The 20,827-nt window shown below is 47.0% G+C and overlaps 1 protein-coding gene across 2 annotated transcripts in view; it reads left to right on the forward strand.

Annotated features, from left to right (window-relative positions):
- Positions 1 to 20,827, forward strand: part of FOXK2 (forkhead box K2) — a 138,882-nt gene that overhangs the window by 107,968 nt on the left and 10,087 nt on the right. For both annotated transcript variants that reach the window (XM_060240741.1, XM_060240742.1), the window contains exons 4-5: positions 1,609 to 1,755; positions 4,684 to 4,877. In XM_060240741.1, the coding sequence (XP_060096724.1) occupies positions 1,609 to 1,755; positions 4,684 to 4,877 (341 nt within the window). The remainder of the gene's footprint in view (positions 1 to 1,608; positions 1,756 to 4,683; positions 4,878 to 20,827) is intronic.

Here is a 20,827-nt window from a genome sequence, read left to right on the forward strand (position 1 = left end):
GACTTCCAGAAAGCTCCCTCATCAAAGGCTCCTAAGTAAGCTCAATTGTCATGGGGTAAAAGGACAAGTTCTCTTGTGGATGAAAATCTGGGAAACAGAATGAGTATAAATGGGCAATTTTCACAGTGGAGAGTGGTAAGCAATGGAGTACCAAAGGGTTCAATACTGGGTCTGATGCTTTTTAAATTGTTCATTTATGATTGGGAGTTGTGAGTAAGCAGCAGAGTGGCTAAGTTTACAGATGACACTAAATTGTTCAGAGTGGTGAGAACCAAGGAGGATTGTGAGGCATTTCAAAGGAATCTGTCAAGACTGGGCAAGTGGGCGTCAATGTGGCGAATGAGGTTCAACATGGCCAAGTGCAAAGTAATGTGCATTGGGGCCAAAATCCTAACTATAAATACACATTAATGAGGTCCGAACTGGTGGAGACTGACCAAGAGAGAGATCTTGGAGTCGTGGTAGATAACTCACTGAAAATTTCAAGACAGTGTGCGACTGCAATAAAAAAGGCCAACACTTTGCTGGGGATAAGAAAACAAATCAGCTGGTATCATAATGCCTCTGTATAAATCAGGGGTCCTCAAACTACGGCCCGTGGGCCAGATGCGGCCCACTGAGGACGTTTATGCGGCCCGCCGGGTTATGGCAAAATCAAACCGGAAGTGACATTCGACCTAAACTCGCGTTAGCAATGCACACTTCCGGCACTGGGCTGAGGCGGCGGAGACAGAGTGTGAGGTGATACCGAGGTGAGGTGAGGGGAAGGGAGAGAGATGCAGAAGACAGAGAAATGACGGCCCGCGGCCTTGTACAGTAATGGCAGTCCAGCCCTCCAACAGTCTGAGGGACAGTGAACTGGCCCTCTATTTAAAAAGTTTGAGGACCCCTGGTATAAATCAATGATGCGGCCTCATTTGAAGTACTGTGTACAGTTCTGGTCACCGCACCGCAAAAAAGATATGATAACATTGGAAAAAGTCCAGAAAAGGACAACTAGAATGATTCAAGGGTTGGAACACTCTTTAGCTTGGAGAAACATCAACTGAGGGGTGACATGATAGACGTTTACAAGATTATGCATGGGATAAAGAAGGTAGAGAAAGAAGTATTTTTCTTCCTTTCTCACAATACAAGAACTCGTGGAGACTCAATGAAATTGCTGAGCAGTCGGGTTAAAATGGATAAAAGGGAGTACTTCTTCACCCAAAGGGTGATTAACACTACCACAGGAGGTAATGGCAGCACAAGTATAGCCAGCTTCAAGAGGGGATCGGATAAACATATGGAGCAGAGGTCCATCAGTGGTTATTAGCCACAGCGTATTGTTGGAACGTTCTGTCTGAAGTAGTGATGCTCTGTATTCTTGGTGCTTGGAGGGCTTCTAGTGTCTTGGCCCCACTGGTGGATCTCCTGATGGCAGCTGGTTTTTTAGTGCCATTAGTGTGACGGACTGGATGGGCCATTGGTGTGATCCAAGATGACTCTTATGATCTTATGGCTTAGCAGGAATGGAAGGCTTCACTTAATTGTTACAATGCACAATTGATGTTGAGGAGAACTTTTATTATGCAAATAATGTAATCTCTCTCTCTTTTTTTTAAATAGGATGACTCAAAGCCCCCTTATTCCTATGCACAACTAATCGTACAAGCAATTACAATGGCACCTGATAAGCAACTCACACTAAATGGAATTTATATGCACATAACTAAAAACTATCCTTACTACAGAACAGCAGATAAGGGCTGGCAGGTAATTGTTTTAAACAGATGTTCAAAAAACCATGGTAGAGTACCTGAAGAAGCCTCCTCCCCTCCTCTCCCCTCTCCCGTTACAGTTATATTGCATTGCTTGTAAAATAGGTTTTAGATATTCTTTTAGAATCAAATATCACTATTGTCACTGCATAGAACTGATCTTTCCCCCTGGAATCTTTCAGCTAAACAAATGTTACTCTTTACAGCAGGGGTGGGGAATGTCTGGCCCGCGGGATGTTTTCAGCTTGCAAGATCACTTGGTCTGGCCCGTGGGGATTGCTGGGTCGGGCTGTGGCCTCCCCAAGGGCCAGCTGACCAGCAGGGATCATGGGGCCCAGCCGTACTGTATGGTGGCCTCCCCAGGGCCAGCAGGGATTGAGGGGGCCAGCTGCACTGCACAGCAGCCTCCCCAGGGCCTGGCTGTCTGGCTGGCCAGGATCTCTGCAGGGCCTGGAAGAGTCCCTGTCACAATTCAGGCAAGTTTCCCCCTCGTTTCTTTATTTCCCTTTCTTTCCATTTCATCCCCCCATTTCTTTATTTCTTTCCCCCCATATCTTCCCCCTTTTTTATTTCTGTTTATTTTTTTTCTTTCCCCCATTTCTTTATTTCCCTTTCTTTCAATTTCTTTCCTCCCTTTCTTTATTTCCATTTCTTTCCCTTTCGTCCCCTCATTTCTTTATTTCCCTTTCTTCCCCTTTCTTCCCTTAATTTCTTTCTTTCCATTTCTTCCCCCCTCTCTCTGTGGAGCCTGAGTGGTGAACGTTGTGAAAGTCTCCTGCTGGGGTATGTGGATGCCTTTAAAGGTCCAGTGGGAGCAGCTGCAGTTTCTGCTTGAAGGGAGGAAGAGAGGGGTGGCAGGTGTGGAGGCTGGGAGCCAGCTACCACCAGTTCAACTTGGACTTGATTATCCCAGATGGTGTGGCCTAATAAGCTGAGTGTGTGACCTGATATGCTAATGAGTTAATATGCTAATATTAGGGGGTGTGGTATAATATGCTAATGAATCCTTGCTGGGTTTTTTCTATAAATAGGCATTTGCCTCGGGCGGCAGGCCGGGGCTTGCCAAATTAAGTTCCTCCCACATGACTTCAAATAGAAAAACTATTATTTGCATTAATTTTGCTGGCCTGAATCGTTCTCCCTTAGTGGAGTTCTGTTTTTTAAGTTGATAATTTTGTATGGCCCACATGATGTTATAAATATCCAAATGGCCCTTGGCAGAAAAAAGGTTCCCCACCCCTGTAAAGTGTTAGTAACTTCACAAAAGAATGACCTCCATAACTTGTACAAAATGGTGGTGGTGGCTGCAGATAATGGGGAAAGAAGTGTGAACAGGAAGTAATAAAGTGCTAGATATTTAGTAGATGAATAAGTTGCATCACAATGAAGATTAAGCAGAACTATCTGCACTATGTATGGATAAAAAGCTCTGTGCTAACTTCCATCTAAACAGTTTTGCTCCTTATACAGTAAAACCAGTTGAATGTTTTGTGACCTCTTAAATGTAGCCTGTAAACTGGAATGTTTCAGAAAATAGAACTTCACAGCCAGAGTAAAGGGATGCAGGGATGGGGGAAGAAATGAGGCATTTCTGGCAGGCAAGAAAAAACTGTGGGAAAGAACATTTCAGTGAATAATTCCCCACTACTAAGTGGTTGTTCTTTCATACTGATGTTAAAACGGGTGTCGAACTTATTTGTTATGAGGGCCAGATCTGATATAAATGAGGATTTGTTGGGCTGGGTCATGTCGGGCCAGGCCATGTGTATATCTGTTTAAGATTAGGTAGCAGAGATATGTTATATATATGATATACTATATATATATATGATACATATAGTTGGTATTAAAGGTGCTTTCTTTGTATCTCTCCCATAGGATTCAGGGAACTGGGCAAAGAAAGCTCTCCCTCCCTCCCTCCCTCCCTCCCTCCCTCCCTCCCTCCCTTCCTTCCTTCCTTCCTTCCTTCCTTCCTTCCTTCCTTCCTTCCTTCCTTCCTTCCTTCCTTCCTTCCCCAGGGGACCAGGAGGGGGAAGGAAGAGAGACTTGACTCAGTAGCTCTGCTGTGTGATTGAGAGCCTGGAAAAGCAAGCTCTGCCTTCCCGCCTTCCTCCCCAAGGGGGAAGCCTCAGCCAATGGAGAAAATAGAGGTTTTGCTCTGTAGCTGCTGTGCGATTGAACAAGCCTTGCAAAGCAAGCTGTTATGCAGAAGGAAGCAAGAGATAGAGAGAAATAAGCAGATGACAGCCAGTTGCTCGGGGGCCTGATAGGAGCCCTCCGGGGGCCTTATTTGACCCCCAGGCCACATGTTTTACATCTCTGTGTTAATTCCTGTAGCAGATATTGTCTGTAGTTTCAGGTTTTTTCTCTGGTAATTATACTAGAAGTTTAGTCAGTAAGAACCTCTTTTTATTTTTGATTCTGAAAAAAAAAATACAAAGGCATCAGTACATCTGTGCCAGGATTGTAATATGAAATTAACAATAAAGCAGGACTTTGAAAGTATATATAGGAATAGATGCCTTTAGTGAAGAGGAGAAGGTTTAATGGTGGTGAAAACACTGAGCAAGATGAATGTTGTTCTGTCATATAAATCTGGGGGGCAAAGGGGAAGGGAGACAACATTTTGAAGTATTCTAACCAAGAGATAATTGGAGCAGGAATGAAATCTAGACCTAAAAGTGTCTATGCGTGCTGAAATGTTGAGACATGACGGCAATGCATGTTCGCGGGGCAATATTTTTTTGGTTTGGTTTGGTTTTTTGTACACTTATATATCCCCCCCCCCCCCCGGAAAATATGATATGATTGGCCTATATTGTCAAATGAGCCTGTGCTAACTGGAGTCTGATCTCATAAGAGGTCATTCTAGTTTGGTGCGAAAGAGACTAATAATTGCTATATTATTTCTTACATCCCATAGAATTCAATACGTCACAACCTCTCTCTGAATCGTTATTTCATCAAAGTACCACGTTCCCAGGAAGAACCAGGCAAAGGGTCCTTCTGGAGGATAGACCCGGCCTCTGAAAGCAAACTGATAGAACAGGCTTTTAGAAAAAGACGGCCAAGGGGAGTACCTTGCTTTAGAACTCCACTGGGACCTCTATCTTCTAGGTAAGGAAAAAAATTGGGGGCTACACTTTTAGATACTTCAGCTTAAGTGTATGACAAGTTTTGCTGGGCCTAGGGTAAACAGGGTTTTAAATACTTTGGCTTAAGTGTGTGACAGGTTGTGCTGGGCCTAGGATAAGCACGGTTTTAGATACTTTGGCTTAAGTGTATGACAAGTTTTGCTGGAACTTGGATAAACCAGAGTACTTTTTAAAAATTAATAGCAGTATTTATAATGTAACGTTTGTTGTGATGCTGAAGGCAGTTTCCCAAATCGAGAAAGGGTATTGAAGGTGATTAGTTTGCACTAAAGCACCATTAAAATTTCCTTTTGAGGTCATTTATGTTTTCTGCTTCATACTCAGGATCTTACTGCCATATTTGAGGACATGAAATCCTTCCCCAAGAGAGATTGGCTTCTTTTCTAGTTGTGATCCTTTTGGAGGAGGGGATGCACTGCATCTCTTATTTGTAATTTAGTTATTTATGAAAACATATCCCACCTTTCCTCTTGGTTCAAGGTGGCTTGCAATAATAATTAAGACATCCCCAGCTAAAACTGAGGTTAAAATAACAAGCCCTGAATTCCTCCCCCCTCCCCTGCTTCAGTGATGACTGCTGTGCACAGCCTCTCCGATCTCCCAGTAAACAGGCAGGTCTTGCAGCACCTTCGGAATATCTCCAGGGAGGGGTCCCCTCTCACAACTTCAGACAGCCCATTCCACAGAGCTGGAGCCACAGTAAAAAGGCTGGGCTCTGGTCGATGCCAGACGGGCCACCCTAAGTGGTGGGATAGCCAGCAGATGGCTGCCTGATGACTGCAGTTAGTGCACAGGAACAAATGGTGGGAGGAGACGGTTCTTCAAATATTGATGTTCCAAGCGGGGTGTGGAGGGTAGGGCCTTCTCCCTCCACAGTTTCTGCTCAGCAGTTATGTACTGGTTCCCTTTATCCTAGTTTGGTCACCAGTAAGTGGCATTTAGTGAGTGCAGTACACAACAAGCTTTTTGGGTGGTTTTTAGAAAGTTTCTTCTTCTTCTGTAACTTGAGCTATGTCTTATGTTTTCATATATGTATTCTGTCTGTACATATGGATCTAATGAACCAGCTTCAGGAATGAAGTGATTAGGAGCAGAGGAGGAAGGAATGCTTAACCCTTTTTCCACATAGATAGATCCCAGTAGGCAGCCGTGTTGGTCTGAAGCAATAGAACAAAGAAGTAGACAAGTGCACCTTTAAGACCAACTAAGTTTTATTTAGAATGTAAGCTTTCGTATGCTCTTAAGCAGACTTCATCAGACAAAACGGGAATGGCAAGCAGCAATACTTAATATAAGTGGGCAGTGTGGAATCATGGGAATGTTTTTAGCAGATTAATGTTTTTAGCAGCTGTGCATCCACAGTGTTCCAATGTATTTCTCTTTTAGAACAGTGTATCAGAATATTTGGGGGGTTTTGTTTTGTTTTTTGTCTTTTTGTATTGACATACGCAAATGGGGGAGATTGGCTGTTTGTCTTATTGCATATACCAACCCATCTTATGGCAAACTATATGGATGTTATAATCTCTTGAGAAACCATGCCTTCTATTTAAACTAACAAAGCCAGAATGTTACCTAGATTTATGGCACCCGCACCTAGGACAGCAGTCTGCTTCTTATCATGCTCCGATGTTTTTTAACCCTGTTTTGTCCTACACTAACAAACCCAGATCCCTATTTGTGATTCTTTTAATCTGCTAAAAACATACCCATGATTTCACACTGCCCACTTATATTAAGTATTGCTGCTTGCCATTCCCATTTTGTCTGATGAAGTCTGCTTGGTCTTAAGGGTGCACTTGTCTACTGCTTTGTTCCTTTTTCCACATGTCATTTCTCCATATCACTCTTCCTGTGCTGGTGGATTTGGAGCAGAGAAGCAACAAGCCAAAAAAGATTATGCATCCTGCTTCCTCTACTCCCTTTTGTGCTGTTGTGAAACTGCTGTTTTCTCGCCTGGTCATGTGTTTTTTGTTCCTTTACAGTGTAATCTGGTTGATTTACAGCACAATCCTGAGCCAGCCACTGTGCCACTAGCTTGGCTCTCTAAGGGGTTAGTTATGTAGTGGCCAAGCAGGGGGAAAGGTGCCCCAACAGCACTGCTGGCATGGCAGTATTCATGGCAATTCTGCCCCAGCATGCCTTTGTGGTGTTGCAGGGTAGGGGTGGCATGAGAGGCAGGGCAGCGTGGACCATTGGGAAACTCAAGTCAAGGAGGAGGAGTCTGGTTCCCATCACTGCTAGGGGGTGGAGAGAGGCAGCTCAAAAGGACACAGGACACAGGCTTTAAAACACAGGACATACAGCTTCCCACTGGAGGGGGAATGGACAGTGAAGAAGGTCGGCTGCGGATTGCAAAAGTATCAAATTGCATTATTTATTAATCATGATCTTGTGAACCGGGGGCATTGGACAAATAAAAGAGCAATTCTCTACTCCCTAAGTCAACTTCTGCTTGTAGAGAATAAATTACGCAAATGGAGGAAAAGAGATAGTGCCAGCAGAAGTAATAAGAATAACAGCTGAGACAAGAGAGGAAAAAGGGATGTCATATAATCAATTATTAAAAATACAAAGCGGTAAAATAGAATTGAAAACTGCTGAAGAGTTGAATAATAAGTATGATTGGTTTCAAATGCAACAAATAAAAAGTTTGGTGGAAAGCGAAGTTAAAACTGAAGGAATAAGACGAGAACAACAGAAATGGAAAAAGTTCTGTTTGGAGATAATGAAAAATTAATTTCAAAAATCTATGTTACTTTTAAAATGGTCTACGGAAGATGAAGTAGTGAAATCTCAAATGATTAAGTGGGCAATTAATGTAAATAAATACAAATGGACACATGGGAATATTTGTGGAAGAACTCTATGAAACTCTCAACATGTCAGTATTAAAGAAAACTGTTTTAAGATGATGTACAGATGATATATGATTCCTAAAAAGTTGGCAAAGATGAACAGTAAGATGCTAGATAGATGTTGGAAATGTAAAAAACATGAAGGTTCTTTCTACCATATGTGGTGGACTTGTGAAAGAGCGAAAAAGTACTGGCAGATGATTCAACAAGAGATTTCTAAGATCTTGGGATACGAATTTAACAAAGTTGTAGAGACTTTTCTGTTGGGATTACAAATGGAAAAATTTCCAAAAGAAGATAGAACTTTAATGTGGTACTTGCTCTCATTTGCTAGGACATTGTATGCGCAGTTGTGGAAGCAAGAAAAAATACCAGAGAAATGGGATTGGATTGTAAAAGTTATGACATAGAGTGAAATTGACAAGTTAACAAGGACCTTAAGAGACTATGATTTAGAAGTATTTAAGATGGAGTGGAAAAAGTTCAGAAGATATGTAGAAAAAGAGTGGAAAATAAAAGGACATTGGACAATTTTTGATAATGACTAAGTACAAGAGGGAGGAGGATATTAATTTTGGTTCTTATTAATTAAGGGTACCTTTAATATTTTTAAGTATATAACACTGGCGGGGGTCAAGTAACGGGGGGAGAGTGGGTAGAAAGTAATTTATGGGATAGATTAAAAAAAAAGTAATTATTAATGAAGTAAGAAATTAAAATTTATTACCATGTGTTACTAATAAAATTGTTTGAAAACTTCTGCATGTAAAAATCCGTCATATTGACTCCAGACACACCTTCTGGGAGTTCTCCTAACAGTCAACCAGCCAATAATTCCCTCAATAGTTTTGAAAATGCAGACGCTTTTATCCTCCTTTGAAATCTTAACAACCAGAGTCATAGAACCATAGAGTTGGAAGGGACCTCCAGGGTCATCTAGTCCAACCTCTTGCACAATGCAGGAAACCCACAAATACCTACCCCAAATTCACAGGATTTTCATCGCTGTCAGTTGGCCATCTAGCCTCTGTTTAAAAACCTCCAAGGAAGGAGAGCCCACCACCTCCCGAGGAAGCCTGTTCCACTGAGGAATCGCTCTGGCAGGAAGTTCTTCCTAATGTTGAGCCGGAAACTCTTCTGATTTAATTTCAACCCATTGGTTCTGGTCCTACCTTCTGGGGCCACAGAAAACAATTCCACACCATCCTCTATATGACAGCCCTTCAGGTAATTGAAGATGGTGATCACATCACCTCTCAGCCGCCTCCTCTCCAGGCTAAACATCCCCAGCTCCTTCAACCGTTCCTCATAGGACTTGGCCTTCAGACCCCTCACCATCTTCGTCGCCCTCCTCTGGACCTATTCCAGCTTGTCTATATCCTTCTTAAAATGTGGTGCCCAAAACTGAACACAGTACTCCAGGCGAGGTCTTACCCGAGCAGAGTAAAGCGATACCATCACATCACGTGATCTCAACACTATACTTCTGTTGTTACAGCCCAAAATTGCATTTGCCTTTTTAGCCACTGCATCACACTGTTGACTCCTGTTCAGCATATGATCCACTAAGACCCCTAGATCCTTTTCGCACATACTACTGCTATGACAAGTCTCTCCCATCCTATAACTATGCACGGGTTTTTTCCTACGGAATTGCAGAACTTTACATTTATCCCCGTTAAAATTCATTTTATTGGTTTTAGCCCAGTTTTCCAGCCTGTCTCTTGAGTCCTCAGAGATAAAACTGTTCAGAGATTAATTCCTGGAAGTACAAGTAGGAAATCACTGATTTATGGCCTTGAATCTGGAGCCCTTCTTAACTCAATTGGTAATGACCCAAGCCTACTCCAGAATGTGGGCGAGAGATTGCATATCAGCTCAAGCAAGATCAAGATGCCAGATAAAATAGAACAACTATATCCTGCAAACTCTCCAAGAATATCTCTTTTGGGGGAACAAACGTTTTTTCTACATTGGAGAAACTTCAGTTCCTTCATACTTCAATTGAGCCTCTTAATTTATTTCTTCCTGTAAGACAACTGTCTAACTATAAGCCTATAGGGCTGATTTAACCTCCCCTATCCACAACATTGATAACAGTTTGCAGCTCTCTCATGACCTTGTTGTCCACCTCTACCCCATCAAAGGTGCTAGCTCCAATTTTACCAAAGTTGATGCATCAAAGGGGGAACCAATGGTTGTCAGCAGAACATCTCAAGTAAAGACCAGCAAGCTCTCTCAGAAGCCTCCTATTCTACAAAGTAAAGACCAGTGCATCTCTGTGGAAGTCCCAGAGGGACAGCTGAGCCCTGAAAGCTCTAGCATAGTGGAGTGTGACTGTAAATCGGAGTCTGGGAAGAAAGCGCAGAGAAAGAAGCAGCTCAGGGAAATATTGGAGAGATTTTCTGCAATTTGTGAGGAAGAACCCAACAAGATTCATTGGATCTTTCATGTGAAGAAACATGTAAAGAATTGGAATCTAAGGAGGGTTGAGCAAACTTAAAATGATAATGTAAAAGCAGAAATGGCCCAGGGCATCTAAAGATACAGAAGTATATTGTAACAACTTGGCCTGATGGAATTATCAAGGCTCTATGTCTAGATTTGTGATACATGCCTCTTCCTGTAGGAAAAGTGAGAAGTTGGGAGAGGGGTAGCCATGAATATAGTTAGACAATAGATTTCTCATATTATTTCCAAAATAGGAGATAAGGAAGAGTTCTTGTTTGCTCTCCCCACCCCCCTGCACTGTAGGGACTCATCTTGCAGTGTTACTAATTCTATATTGTCACTGCTATCTTATGAAAGAATTTTGAGATGCTGTGTCCTGTATTTCTTTTCCCCCAGTATGTATGTGAACTTTAAACTTTTTGATTTTTTTTTAAAGAAAGAGAGCTGCCGCCATGGCAAGCCTCCGACAGGGAAGGGGGGCTTCTTGGATTGTCATCCTCTAGGTGGGACCCAGGGTTCCCATGGAATTGCAGCTCCCCTCCAGAATGAAGAGATCATTGTCACGGGTGGGAAAGGATGCTGGGGAGGGAGGACTTCTTTGGTCTGCTCCTCATGGAGGTCCATGTGCTTCCCAGGGCCCATCCCTGAATCTCCAGGATTCTTCCAACTGGGATCTGACAGTTCTCCCCGCCCCCCCCCCATGGGAGGCCAAGGTAGGTCTGTCCACCCTAGGGGTGACAGCTATGAGCCCAACACCACCTTAAGCTGGCATCCTGTAGATGGAGCTCTGAGGCCACCAGAGGCGGGCAGCATGCCTGTCTGGATACCCTGCACTCACCACCATCCACGGTACTCAGAAGCCTTCACACAGCACTGTAGTAATCTGACGCTCCTGATGGGTCATAGAATCATAGAGTTGAAAGGAACCTCCAGGGTCATCTAGTCCAACCCCCACCCCCGCACAATGGAGGAATTTCACAAATATGTCCCCCTCCACGCGCACATACATTCCCAGTGACTCTTGTTCCATGCCCAGAAGATGGCAAAAACTCCAGGATCCCTTGCCAAATTGGCCTGCAGAAAAATTGCTGATTGACCCCAGAGTAGCAATCAGCATTTCTGTGGGTGTGTAAGAGTGAGTCACCTGGCCAGCCACAATGAAGCAGGGAATTAGTGGCTAAATGATGACCTCCACTTCTTGCAGACCCTCCTCCACTGCCTGCTCATATGGGACACCTTTTGCCATGAGGGCAAGGATACATTTCTAAGTGGGGACAAAGGAGTTGTTCCACCGCTTCAGGGTGGATATTTCCTTTTGGGTGGCTTGTCCCAAAGCCAGCATCTAATCTGCCGCCATGCAGCAGAAGATGATCTGTGCTTGATGTGTTTGATTAAAGTATTGAAGTGGTTTGGAACTTGGCAGTTGTGGACTGCTTTTTGCCCCTCTTAAGCTATGTCGGAGGTGGGCTGAGATGTCCTGTACAAGATTCCATTTTTGGCACTAATATTCTAAGTCTTTAAAGAAGACCAGAGACTTTGCACAAGCACTTTATTGGATTATCGTGCATCCAGCTCCCAGCCCTGGACGGGGCCACATTGGTACTGGCCCAGCAGGTGAAAAGTCTGGGAGTGATTCTGGATGCCTCCCTTTCCATGGAGGTCCAGGTCACAACAGCTGCGCAGTCTGTCTTCTTCCACCTATGGCAGATCAGGCAACTAGCACCATACCTATCCTCCCAAGATAGGCTACAGTGATCCATGCAATGGTCACTTCCAGGCTGGATTACTGTAACTCGCTCTATGCTGGCTTGTCCCTGAAACTGATACGGAAACTGTAGTGGGTGCAGAATGTGGCAACTCGCCTGCTGACTGCATCACTTATACGGGTGAGCATACGGCCGGCGCTCCATGACCTGCACTGGCTGCCTATAGAGTACGGGATCCATTTCAAGGTGTTCCTTTTGACTTTTAAAGCCTTACGTGGCCTGGACCCAACATATCTATGGGACCATCTCCTTCCATATACGCCCTGGAGATCGCTTCGTTTGGCCTCCCAGGATCTTCTGACAGTCCCCTGACTTTCTCGGTCCTGGCCCCGACCTGGTGGAATCAGCTCCCAATAGAGATCCAGACCCTACCTGGCCTACTGGCCTTTTGTAGGCCCTGTAAAACGAGCTGTTCCGCCAGGTCTTCAGATGAGGCAGTAGGCATCCATCTGTTAGATCGGTTGGCCTCCCCCTATGCCTTTACGGCCCACTGCATCACTGTATTGTGGAGCTATACCATCCTGCTCATATCACCTTGCTGAACTAACTTCCTGCACTTACTGAATGTTGAATTTGTTTTTTATTGTGATTTTAATTTAAATTGTTGTCCTCCGCTCTGAGCCCCCCAAAAGAGGGAAGGGGCGGAATAGAAATAAACTAATAATAATAATAATGTATCACAGCATTTGAAATTGCAAACGTTGTGTGTTGATTGGACTTACCTTTCATTGAATTGTACTATTGAAGTTTGTAATAGAAATATTTATGAGTTCTTAGTAATTTACCACAGTTTATTGATTTATATTGGAATGTGGAGGCAGGCAGGCCAGCCATGGGAAGCTGTGCATCCTCGCGGCCTGTTCCGCTCCCGTTTCCCATGGCATGGCCATCACTGTCCAGGAGGTCTTCAACTAGGGGCTGATGGGGCATGTGCACTGCTAGTAGGTTGGGCCCTGCCTGTCTGCTGGGGGAAAACGCTGCCTCTGATTCCCTTTTGCCTTCTTCATCACTGCTCCCTTTCCCCGCTGGCTCTGTCCTGGCACCTCCAGGATAGTAGCCCCTCCTGCCCCTTCCTCAGATGCTGGGAGTGTGCCACATTCACTTGCTCCCAGCTCTGTACGTCTGGTCAGTGCAGTGATGGTGGAGGGGGTGCCATGTGCGGTGTTACCAGGAGCAAATCAGCATCCTTCAACTTGCAGATGGCGTCTGCCTGGATCAGTTCCACCTGGACCAGGCAGCCATTGAGGCCTTCTGCGAGGAACTCAGTCCAGCCCTTGAGGGGCAGGTCACCACTCTCTGTACCATCCCCATATTGCAAAAAGCCCTGTCATGATCCTAGGCCTAGTGAGGCTTACAGGCTACAGAGAAGCCTGTGTAGAAGCGGCTCATGGCCTACATTTCCCAGGATCCCTTCTGTGCTCCCCTGATTCGGTGAAAGCAGTTTTGGAGGGAAATCTGACCAGAGGAATTTGGGACCTGGAAGGGCAGCATAAAAGGCCATGCTACAGACAGGGTGTGATCTTCTTCGTGGTCTCTCTGCTTCACACTCATGGGATAGAGCGTCTGCGCCGATCAGTACCTAAAAAGCCCGGGATTTTTTCGCGCTCAGCGCCAACGGGCATGTGCAGGCGTCCCAATGCGCATGCTCGCCAGCGCCAGAGCGAGGATCCCGCCAGTTCCTTTCTGACCGCTGCGCTGAGAGGATCTCCTTTCGTGTCCCCAGTCGGTAAAGTAATTTTGGATTGCTTCTGCCTATTGTATATAACCCGTTTGTTGTTTTCTTAGTGTAGTTAGTTAGTTAGTAGTTTATATATTAAGTGTTGTTTAAAAAAAAAAGAGTTTATTGGACTTGCCCTTCGGGGCTTAGTTTTTCCCTGTTTTTCCCCTCAGAGACTTTCCTGGGTGGGTTTTTTCCTGGGCGTCTATGGAAAGACACTGGAGTTTTTTTAATAGGTGCCGCTCCTGTAGGAAAAAGATTCCCCCCCCCCCCCCCGCCGACGGCCATTCCCTCTGTCTTCTCTGTCTGGGCAAGGAACACCGTGTGGATTCTTGCACCCACTGCCTGAGTTTCTCTAGACAAACTCTGAAGAATCGAGCAGCGAGGCTTTCAGCGGCGCTAGTCGAGTCGACACTTCGTCCTCAGAAGATGGCATTGGCCCCGTCGGTACCGATGGGAGAGGCCGCGGCTCCGACGGTCATATCGGCTGAGGCTTCGCCGATCAGTACCGAGATGCCGGTTGAGTGCGGGCATTCCACTAAACAGCCTTCTGAAGGTCTGTGGACACCCCGGCTAAGAGGCGTCGGGATGATTCGGGGACCTGATCATCCGCACCGAAGGTGAAATCAAAGGAGAAGCGGAAGAAGAGACCATCCCGCACTCCTTCGCCTTCGCACGACGCTTCAGCATTGACAGCTCCACCGAGGAAGATCTTGGCGTCCCCGCGTCGTAGCCCTTCGGTGTCGAGAGGCAGTGCTTCGCAGCTACGCCTATCGGCATCGGAGCACGAGATCGACCTGACTCAGCGCTCCCACTCCTCAGGGTCCAGGCAGCGTAGCGAAAGCGACTCAGTCTCGGAGGTGGAGATGTTGGTGCCGATGGATCAGGCGAGAGGTCGGGGAGAACTAGAACCGACTGCGATACCTCGTCGCTTCCCATTGCTTCCACCATGGGAACAGCGTCAATGGCCTCCATATGCCTATCCCTATCCACCGTACCAATGGCACCCTCCACGGGAGTTTGCAGACTGAGACCAGCAGTCCGAGGCGTCTCACATGTCACGACTCTCTCAGCAGTCCAGAAGACATCCATCGGCATCGATTTCCGTTCCGCCCGACAGGCATGGATGGATTGGTGGTGGAAGAAGTCCAATCTCGATCGTCGGGGTTGATTCGGTTGCCTGTGAGAGAGTCAACGCCGGTGCTTTCGGAACACTCCCTGCGCAGAGAGTCTTCATCATCGGACTCTGAGGGTGGTACCAATGAGTCGGATCAGGCTTTGGAGCCTTTGCCTGTGTCTCATACGGCTGAGGATCTTCCTATCTCACCTTCAGAGGATCTGAAGTCGTATGGGGACCTGGGAGTGCAGGTGTCATCTGGAGCTGCAAAGCAGAAGCAGTGGCACAAGCCTTGGTCAAAGAAACAGTACCAGAAGTTCTCCCCGGATCAACAATGGAGACTTCACTCGAATCAACCTAAGAGTAGGTCCCCATACAGGGGGAACAACAGAAATCGTTTTGCTTCGGCTCAAACCACTGGCAAGTCCAAGGGCACGCACCCTCAAAAGCAGGGCCTTTGACTTTCTCGTAGCACGCGTCATCGTCCCCACTTCTCTCTCTATCCGCCTCTGCCCCTTCCTGTCGGCCTGGGAGTCCATCACTACCAACAGGTGGGCACTTTTCATCGTAGCGGGAGGCTACAAAATAGATTTTGTTCAGATTCCGAACCAATCCGTGGTAATTACCATACCCCCTTCCCCACCTCTGCTGGCGGAGGTGAACAACCTCCTACAGAAACAAGCCAGGACGAGAGGTTTCTACTCTCGTTACTTCCTGGTTCCCAAGCGGGACGGGGGTTTAAGACCTATCATGGATCTTCGGAGTCTAAACAAATTTATTCTGTACCAGAAGTTCAGAATGTCCACTCTGCAAATGATCCTGTCCCTCATCAACCAAGGGGACTGGATGGCAACTCTGGATCTCAAGGATGCATACGTCCATGTCAGCATCCATCCTGCATTCAGACGTTTCCTTCGGTTTGCAGTAGGTTCTCAACACTTCCAGTTCAAAGCCCTTCCGTTCGGCCTGTCCACTGCACCTCGGGTGTTCACGAAGATGATGAGCGTTGTGGCTGCCCATCTCCGTCTTCAAGGGATAGTCGTCTTTCCATACATTGATGACTGGCTCCTTGTGGCGGAGTTGAAAGAGACTCTGTCATTCCACATTGCCGTCACTCTTCGTCTTCTCAACACCTTGGGTCTGCAGGTCAATTTGGAGAAATCACACCTTACTCCATCGAGGACAGTTCAGTTCATAGGGGCTTGGCTGGATACGAACCTGCATTGTGCATTCCTGCCTCAGCAGAGAGCGGTGGACATTATCAACCTTGTGCAACTTCTGCAAAATCGAAAGTGGGGCACAGCGCAGCCCCACTTGGTGGCAACGACAAGCGTGCTACTCTTTGCGAAGCTGAGGATGAGAGGCCTACAACTCTGGTTTCATCGTCAGTTTCGACCATTGAGAGACTCACCTCGAAAGAGGTTTGTCATTCCACCTGTGACTCTTCAAACTCTGCAACGGTGGAAATCAAAGCACAACATTTGTCAGGTAGCTCCCTTTCATCTCCCTGCACCTTCTGTGACTATCACAACAGATGCATCTTTGTGGGGTTGGGAGGCCCACATGGATGGTCTGTGTGTGGGGGACCCTTGGCCTCTGAAATTGACTCACTGCAACATAAAGTATTTAGAACTGCTGGCAGTTCATTTTGTTCTTCGCTCTTTCTGCCCCTTGGTGGCGGGGAAGATTGTTGCTCTGCTAACAGACAATATCACTGCCCTGTGCTACATCAACAGGCAGGGGGGGACAGTCTCTCGACGGCTCTGTGCATTGGCACTGGACCTGTGGTTGGAGTGCCTGGACTACGACATCTTCGTGAAGGCTGCACATCTCCCTGGGGTCCTCAACTTGAAAGCAGACTCCCTCAGCAGGGGCGCAGCTTCCCCGCACGAGTGGGAACTGCATTGGTGCTTCCTCCAACCTGTTTTTCAGCTTTGGGGGTATCCTCAGGTGGATGTCTTTGCCACAGCCGAAAACAGGAAGTGCCCTCTGTTTTGTTCCAGAGGGGGGTGTGGATCCAGAGTCATTGGGAGACGGTCTGCTGTTTCCGTGGGAAGGTCGGTTCCTTTACCTGTTTCCGCCTCTGCCGTTGTTGACGAAGGTGGTCAACAAAATCGCAAGAGAGAGACCATGCTGCATCCTGGTGACTCCCTGGTGGCCTCGCCAGAACTGGTTCCCGATCCTGCTCCAACTGGCGAGAGGGGGTCTTCTACCAGTTCCCGGCGGAGCCGGACCTTCTGTCAACTCAGGGAGGTCATGTACTCCATCACAACGTGCCCCACCTGAAGCTGACAGCATGGCTTATCGACCCTGTGGGTTCTCTAGCAGAGTCCAGCATGTCTTCCTGAATAGCAGGAAACTTTCCACCCGCACTACCTATGATAGGAAGTGGCGGAAGTTCCTTTAGTTCCAAGTTGATCCCTCAGTTTCTCCCCAAAGGGTGGGATTGTCGTTAATTTTTGAGTTTTTATTATCTCTTGTGGATGCTGGCCTTGTTTTTTCCTCCATCAAGGTTTACTTGGCAGCAATATCTGCATTCCATGAACCAGTGGAGGGACATTCTGTTTTTGCACACCCTCATTCTAAGAGGTTTTTGAAGGGTCTGCTTAGTCTTCATCCCCCATCCAGATCGCCCCCACAGTTGTGGGATTTGACTTTGGTGTTGGACAGACTGACTCGTCATCCCTTTGAGCCGATGGCCATGTGTTCGTTACAGCTTCTCTCATGGACTGCGTTTTTGGTAGCCATTGTATCAGCACGTCGTGTGGGGGAGTTCATGGCGATGCGTTGTGACTACCCGTATCTTGTTTTTCAGGAAGCTGGAGTTTCATTAGCTCCTGATATTTCTTTTCTCCCCAAGGTGGTTTCTCAGTTCCACCTCAACCTAGAAGTTTGGTTGCCCACTTTTCATCCTACGCCTTCCTCGGATGAGGAACGTAGGTTGCATGCTTTAGATGTAAAGCATGCTTTATTGTTTTATTTAAGTCATTCCAAGAGTTTTTGCAAGGACAAGCAGCTTTTTGTTTCATACGCTGCCCCTGTTAGGTTCCAGGATTTCGTCTCAGAGGCTTTCAAAATGGCTCACTGAGACTATTAAACTGTTATTTGTTGGCTAAGAAGCCGTTACCTGGGCCTATTCGTGGCCACTCTACAAGGGCGGTGGCGACGTCAGTGGCGTTCCTGAAAGGTGTGTTCCTGACGGATGTTTGCAAGGCTGCCACCTGGTCCTCTCCACATGCCTTTATGAAGCACTACGCGCTGGACGTGCATGCTCAACAGAGGACTCGTTTGGGAACTGCGGTACTGCAAGCTGTTTCTTCCAGTTGACCGTCTTCCCACCTCCAGGTATGTCTTGCTTGCTAATCTTCCATGAGTGTGAAGCACAGAGACTACGAAGAAGACAGGTTGCTTACCTGTAACTGTAGATCTTCGAGTGGTCATCTGTGCATTCACACTACCTGCCCTCCTTCCCCGCAGCTGACTGTCTCCCTCCAGTAGGGGCTTCCAGCGGTCAGGAAGGAACTGGCGGGATCCTCGCTCTGGTGCTGGCGAGCATGCGCATTGGGACGCCTGCGCATGCCCGTTGGCACCAAGCGCGAAAAAATTCCCGGGCTTTTTAGGTACCGATTTGGGGATCAGCGCAGGCACTCTATCCCATGAGTGTGAATGCACAGATGACCACTCGAAGATGTACAGTTACAGGTAAGCAACCTGTTTTTCTCTCTGGAGAGGCTGCAGAAACAGAGAAGGTAGTTTTCTCGGGAGCTAGAGGCAGGTTGCAGCCAGAGAGGGAACCCTCATCCAAGGAGGGTGAGTTGGCTTGAAGTTAAAAGAAGGGAATGTCTAGTTAGTTGGGCCAGGGCTGTTTATTTCTTTTTACCAACCTTTACTGTGTTTCTTTATTCACTGTTACACTAAAAGGTTTTACAACTGACTTATTGTTTTTGAGCACTTATAATAAACCGTTATTGTTCAACTGCCTGGGTCCTCATGTCTCTTCGGTCCTTGCTAATAAGGAAGATACAGGGGTTGAGTGGATGCTCTGGGCCCTCTCATGGTGGCAGCCAGTAGAAGGCCCTTACTGGCCCCCTGCTGGGTGACACATGGTCTCCTTCCAGGGAGTCATCGCTGAGATTTTGGAGGTATTCCAGTCCTCAGCCAGCTGTTGGATACCATGCTTGCTTACCTCCTTGAACATGTCTGTTTCCTCATGGAAGAAGATGAGCTCACAGCCATCAGGGCAGAGTTTGTGACATTTGGTGGCTTCCCCAATGTGGTCAGGGCAGTGGATTGCACACACATCACTCTGATAGCCCCTCGGGAGGAGCCCCAAGTCTACCGTAACTGCCACCACTTCTACACCCTGAGTGGCCAGGCCTCCTGTGAACACCTCGGCATCTTCATGGACCTCATGACCATGTTCCTGGGCAGTGGTCAGTGACGTACACATCTTTGCCACCTCTAGCCTTAACTGACTTGTAACAGAACAGGCCTACTTTGACTTGCAGACCCTGCTTTGACTTGGTGTAGCCAGCTTCCTTTCACTAGGGTACTCACTGCCACCTCTTGTTTGTTTTAGAGATTTCCCACTGGGATGAACAGGAATCCCAGTTCCCCTTCCTGGTTCTGAGGCCTGGCTTTGGTGTCTCACGCTGCTCAGGGACTGGTTACCATGGGGACCTATGACACCTTCGGAGCCATGTGCACACCATGCAGATTGCTTTCCTCCCAACCCAGGAGCTTGTTTTGCACTAGTGTGGCCAAACGCTGGGGATTCTGGGTGGTACAGAGACTGAGAGCCAGCCTCTGAAGTGAAAAAACACATTGAAAAGAAGATATTTTCGAGCATACTTAGTACAGCACTAGATCAGCAGACAGATTCCAAAGGAAAATTGGTTGTAAACCTGCTTTCCATGTTCTAGGCATACCCTAACTGATGTTAAGTTAGGGCAGGTACTAAAAAAGTCTTCAAAGGTTGTAATGTTCCTCTCTCTGTCCCATTACCTGGGAGCCCGCATGGTCAGAAAAATTTCTGCCTGCTTGCAGACAGCATCCTTCTCCTCAGCCAAGTATCCCAAGGAAGAAGAGCCTTCCCCCTTTCAGGGAGGTTTTCTTAACCCTGTCTCCACCCACATTACGTCACTCCCTCTACTCACTTGACCTGGTCTGCTCAGGTCACAGGTGCATCCTTGGGGCCCTCCTGGAAGGAATTCTGGGATATTTTCAGGAATCACCTAGGGACTTCCTAGTACCAAATTCCTTGTTTTCCTTCCAGGGCTATTAGCATACGCATAGTTGTAATCTAGCAGACAACTACACTAGCTGCTTGCCACTTCCAGAGAGGCAAAAAACCCCATGCTTTTAAAACTCAGAGGAGGGGTGGTTCTCCACACAGATCATGGCTGGCCAGAGGGCACAAGCTGGCTCCTGGGGGAGTATACCTGGCATGGCTCGGGTGGGACACAGCATGGATCTGGCTCCCCTGACTTCCCTGTAGGTGACCATGGGTATCCCTTGCTGCCCTGTCTGATGACACACACACACACACACACACCAGACTGTGTAGCCTACAACTGGGCACACCGCCAAATGCACATGCTCATTGAGTGGGCATTCTGTTGCCTTCACCACATGGGGGAGTCATCAAGCACTGCAGCCCCTGGCAGTAGGGAAGCTTTTCCTGTGCTAGCACCTCCTACCACCCCCTCTGGTGACCAAGATGGAGGGCCTTTGGGCTGAAGGGGAGGAACCCATAGTGCCACTGTGGGCTTCTGCACATGAAGATCTCGGGGGACATCTGCTGCATGAGTGTGTGGCAATACCTCTGGCAGCACTGACATCCTGAGGGAAGCATCCAGGACTGGGGGGCTTTCTCCCCTTGGCTGGCAGAGAGTGACAGGCCTGCAAGTGGGGCTCCCCAGGTGGCCTACCCCACCTTAGAGCTTGCTTCTCCCCCACCACCCAGTCAGCTAGGGTGCCTGCCAGAGGGTGCCCCCCATGGCT

Source organism: Heteronotia binoei, chromosome 5 (genome assembly GCF_032191835.1).
Source record: "Heteronotia binoei isolate CCM8104 ecotype False Entrance Well chromosome 5, APGP_CSIRO_Hbin_v1, whole genome shotgun sequence".
In the NCBI taxonomy this organism is placed as follows: domain Eukaryota; kingdom Metazoa; phylum Chordata; class Lepidosauria; order Squamata; family Gekkonidae; genus Heteronotia; species Heteronotia binoei.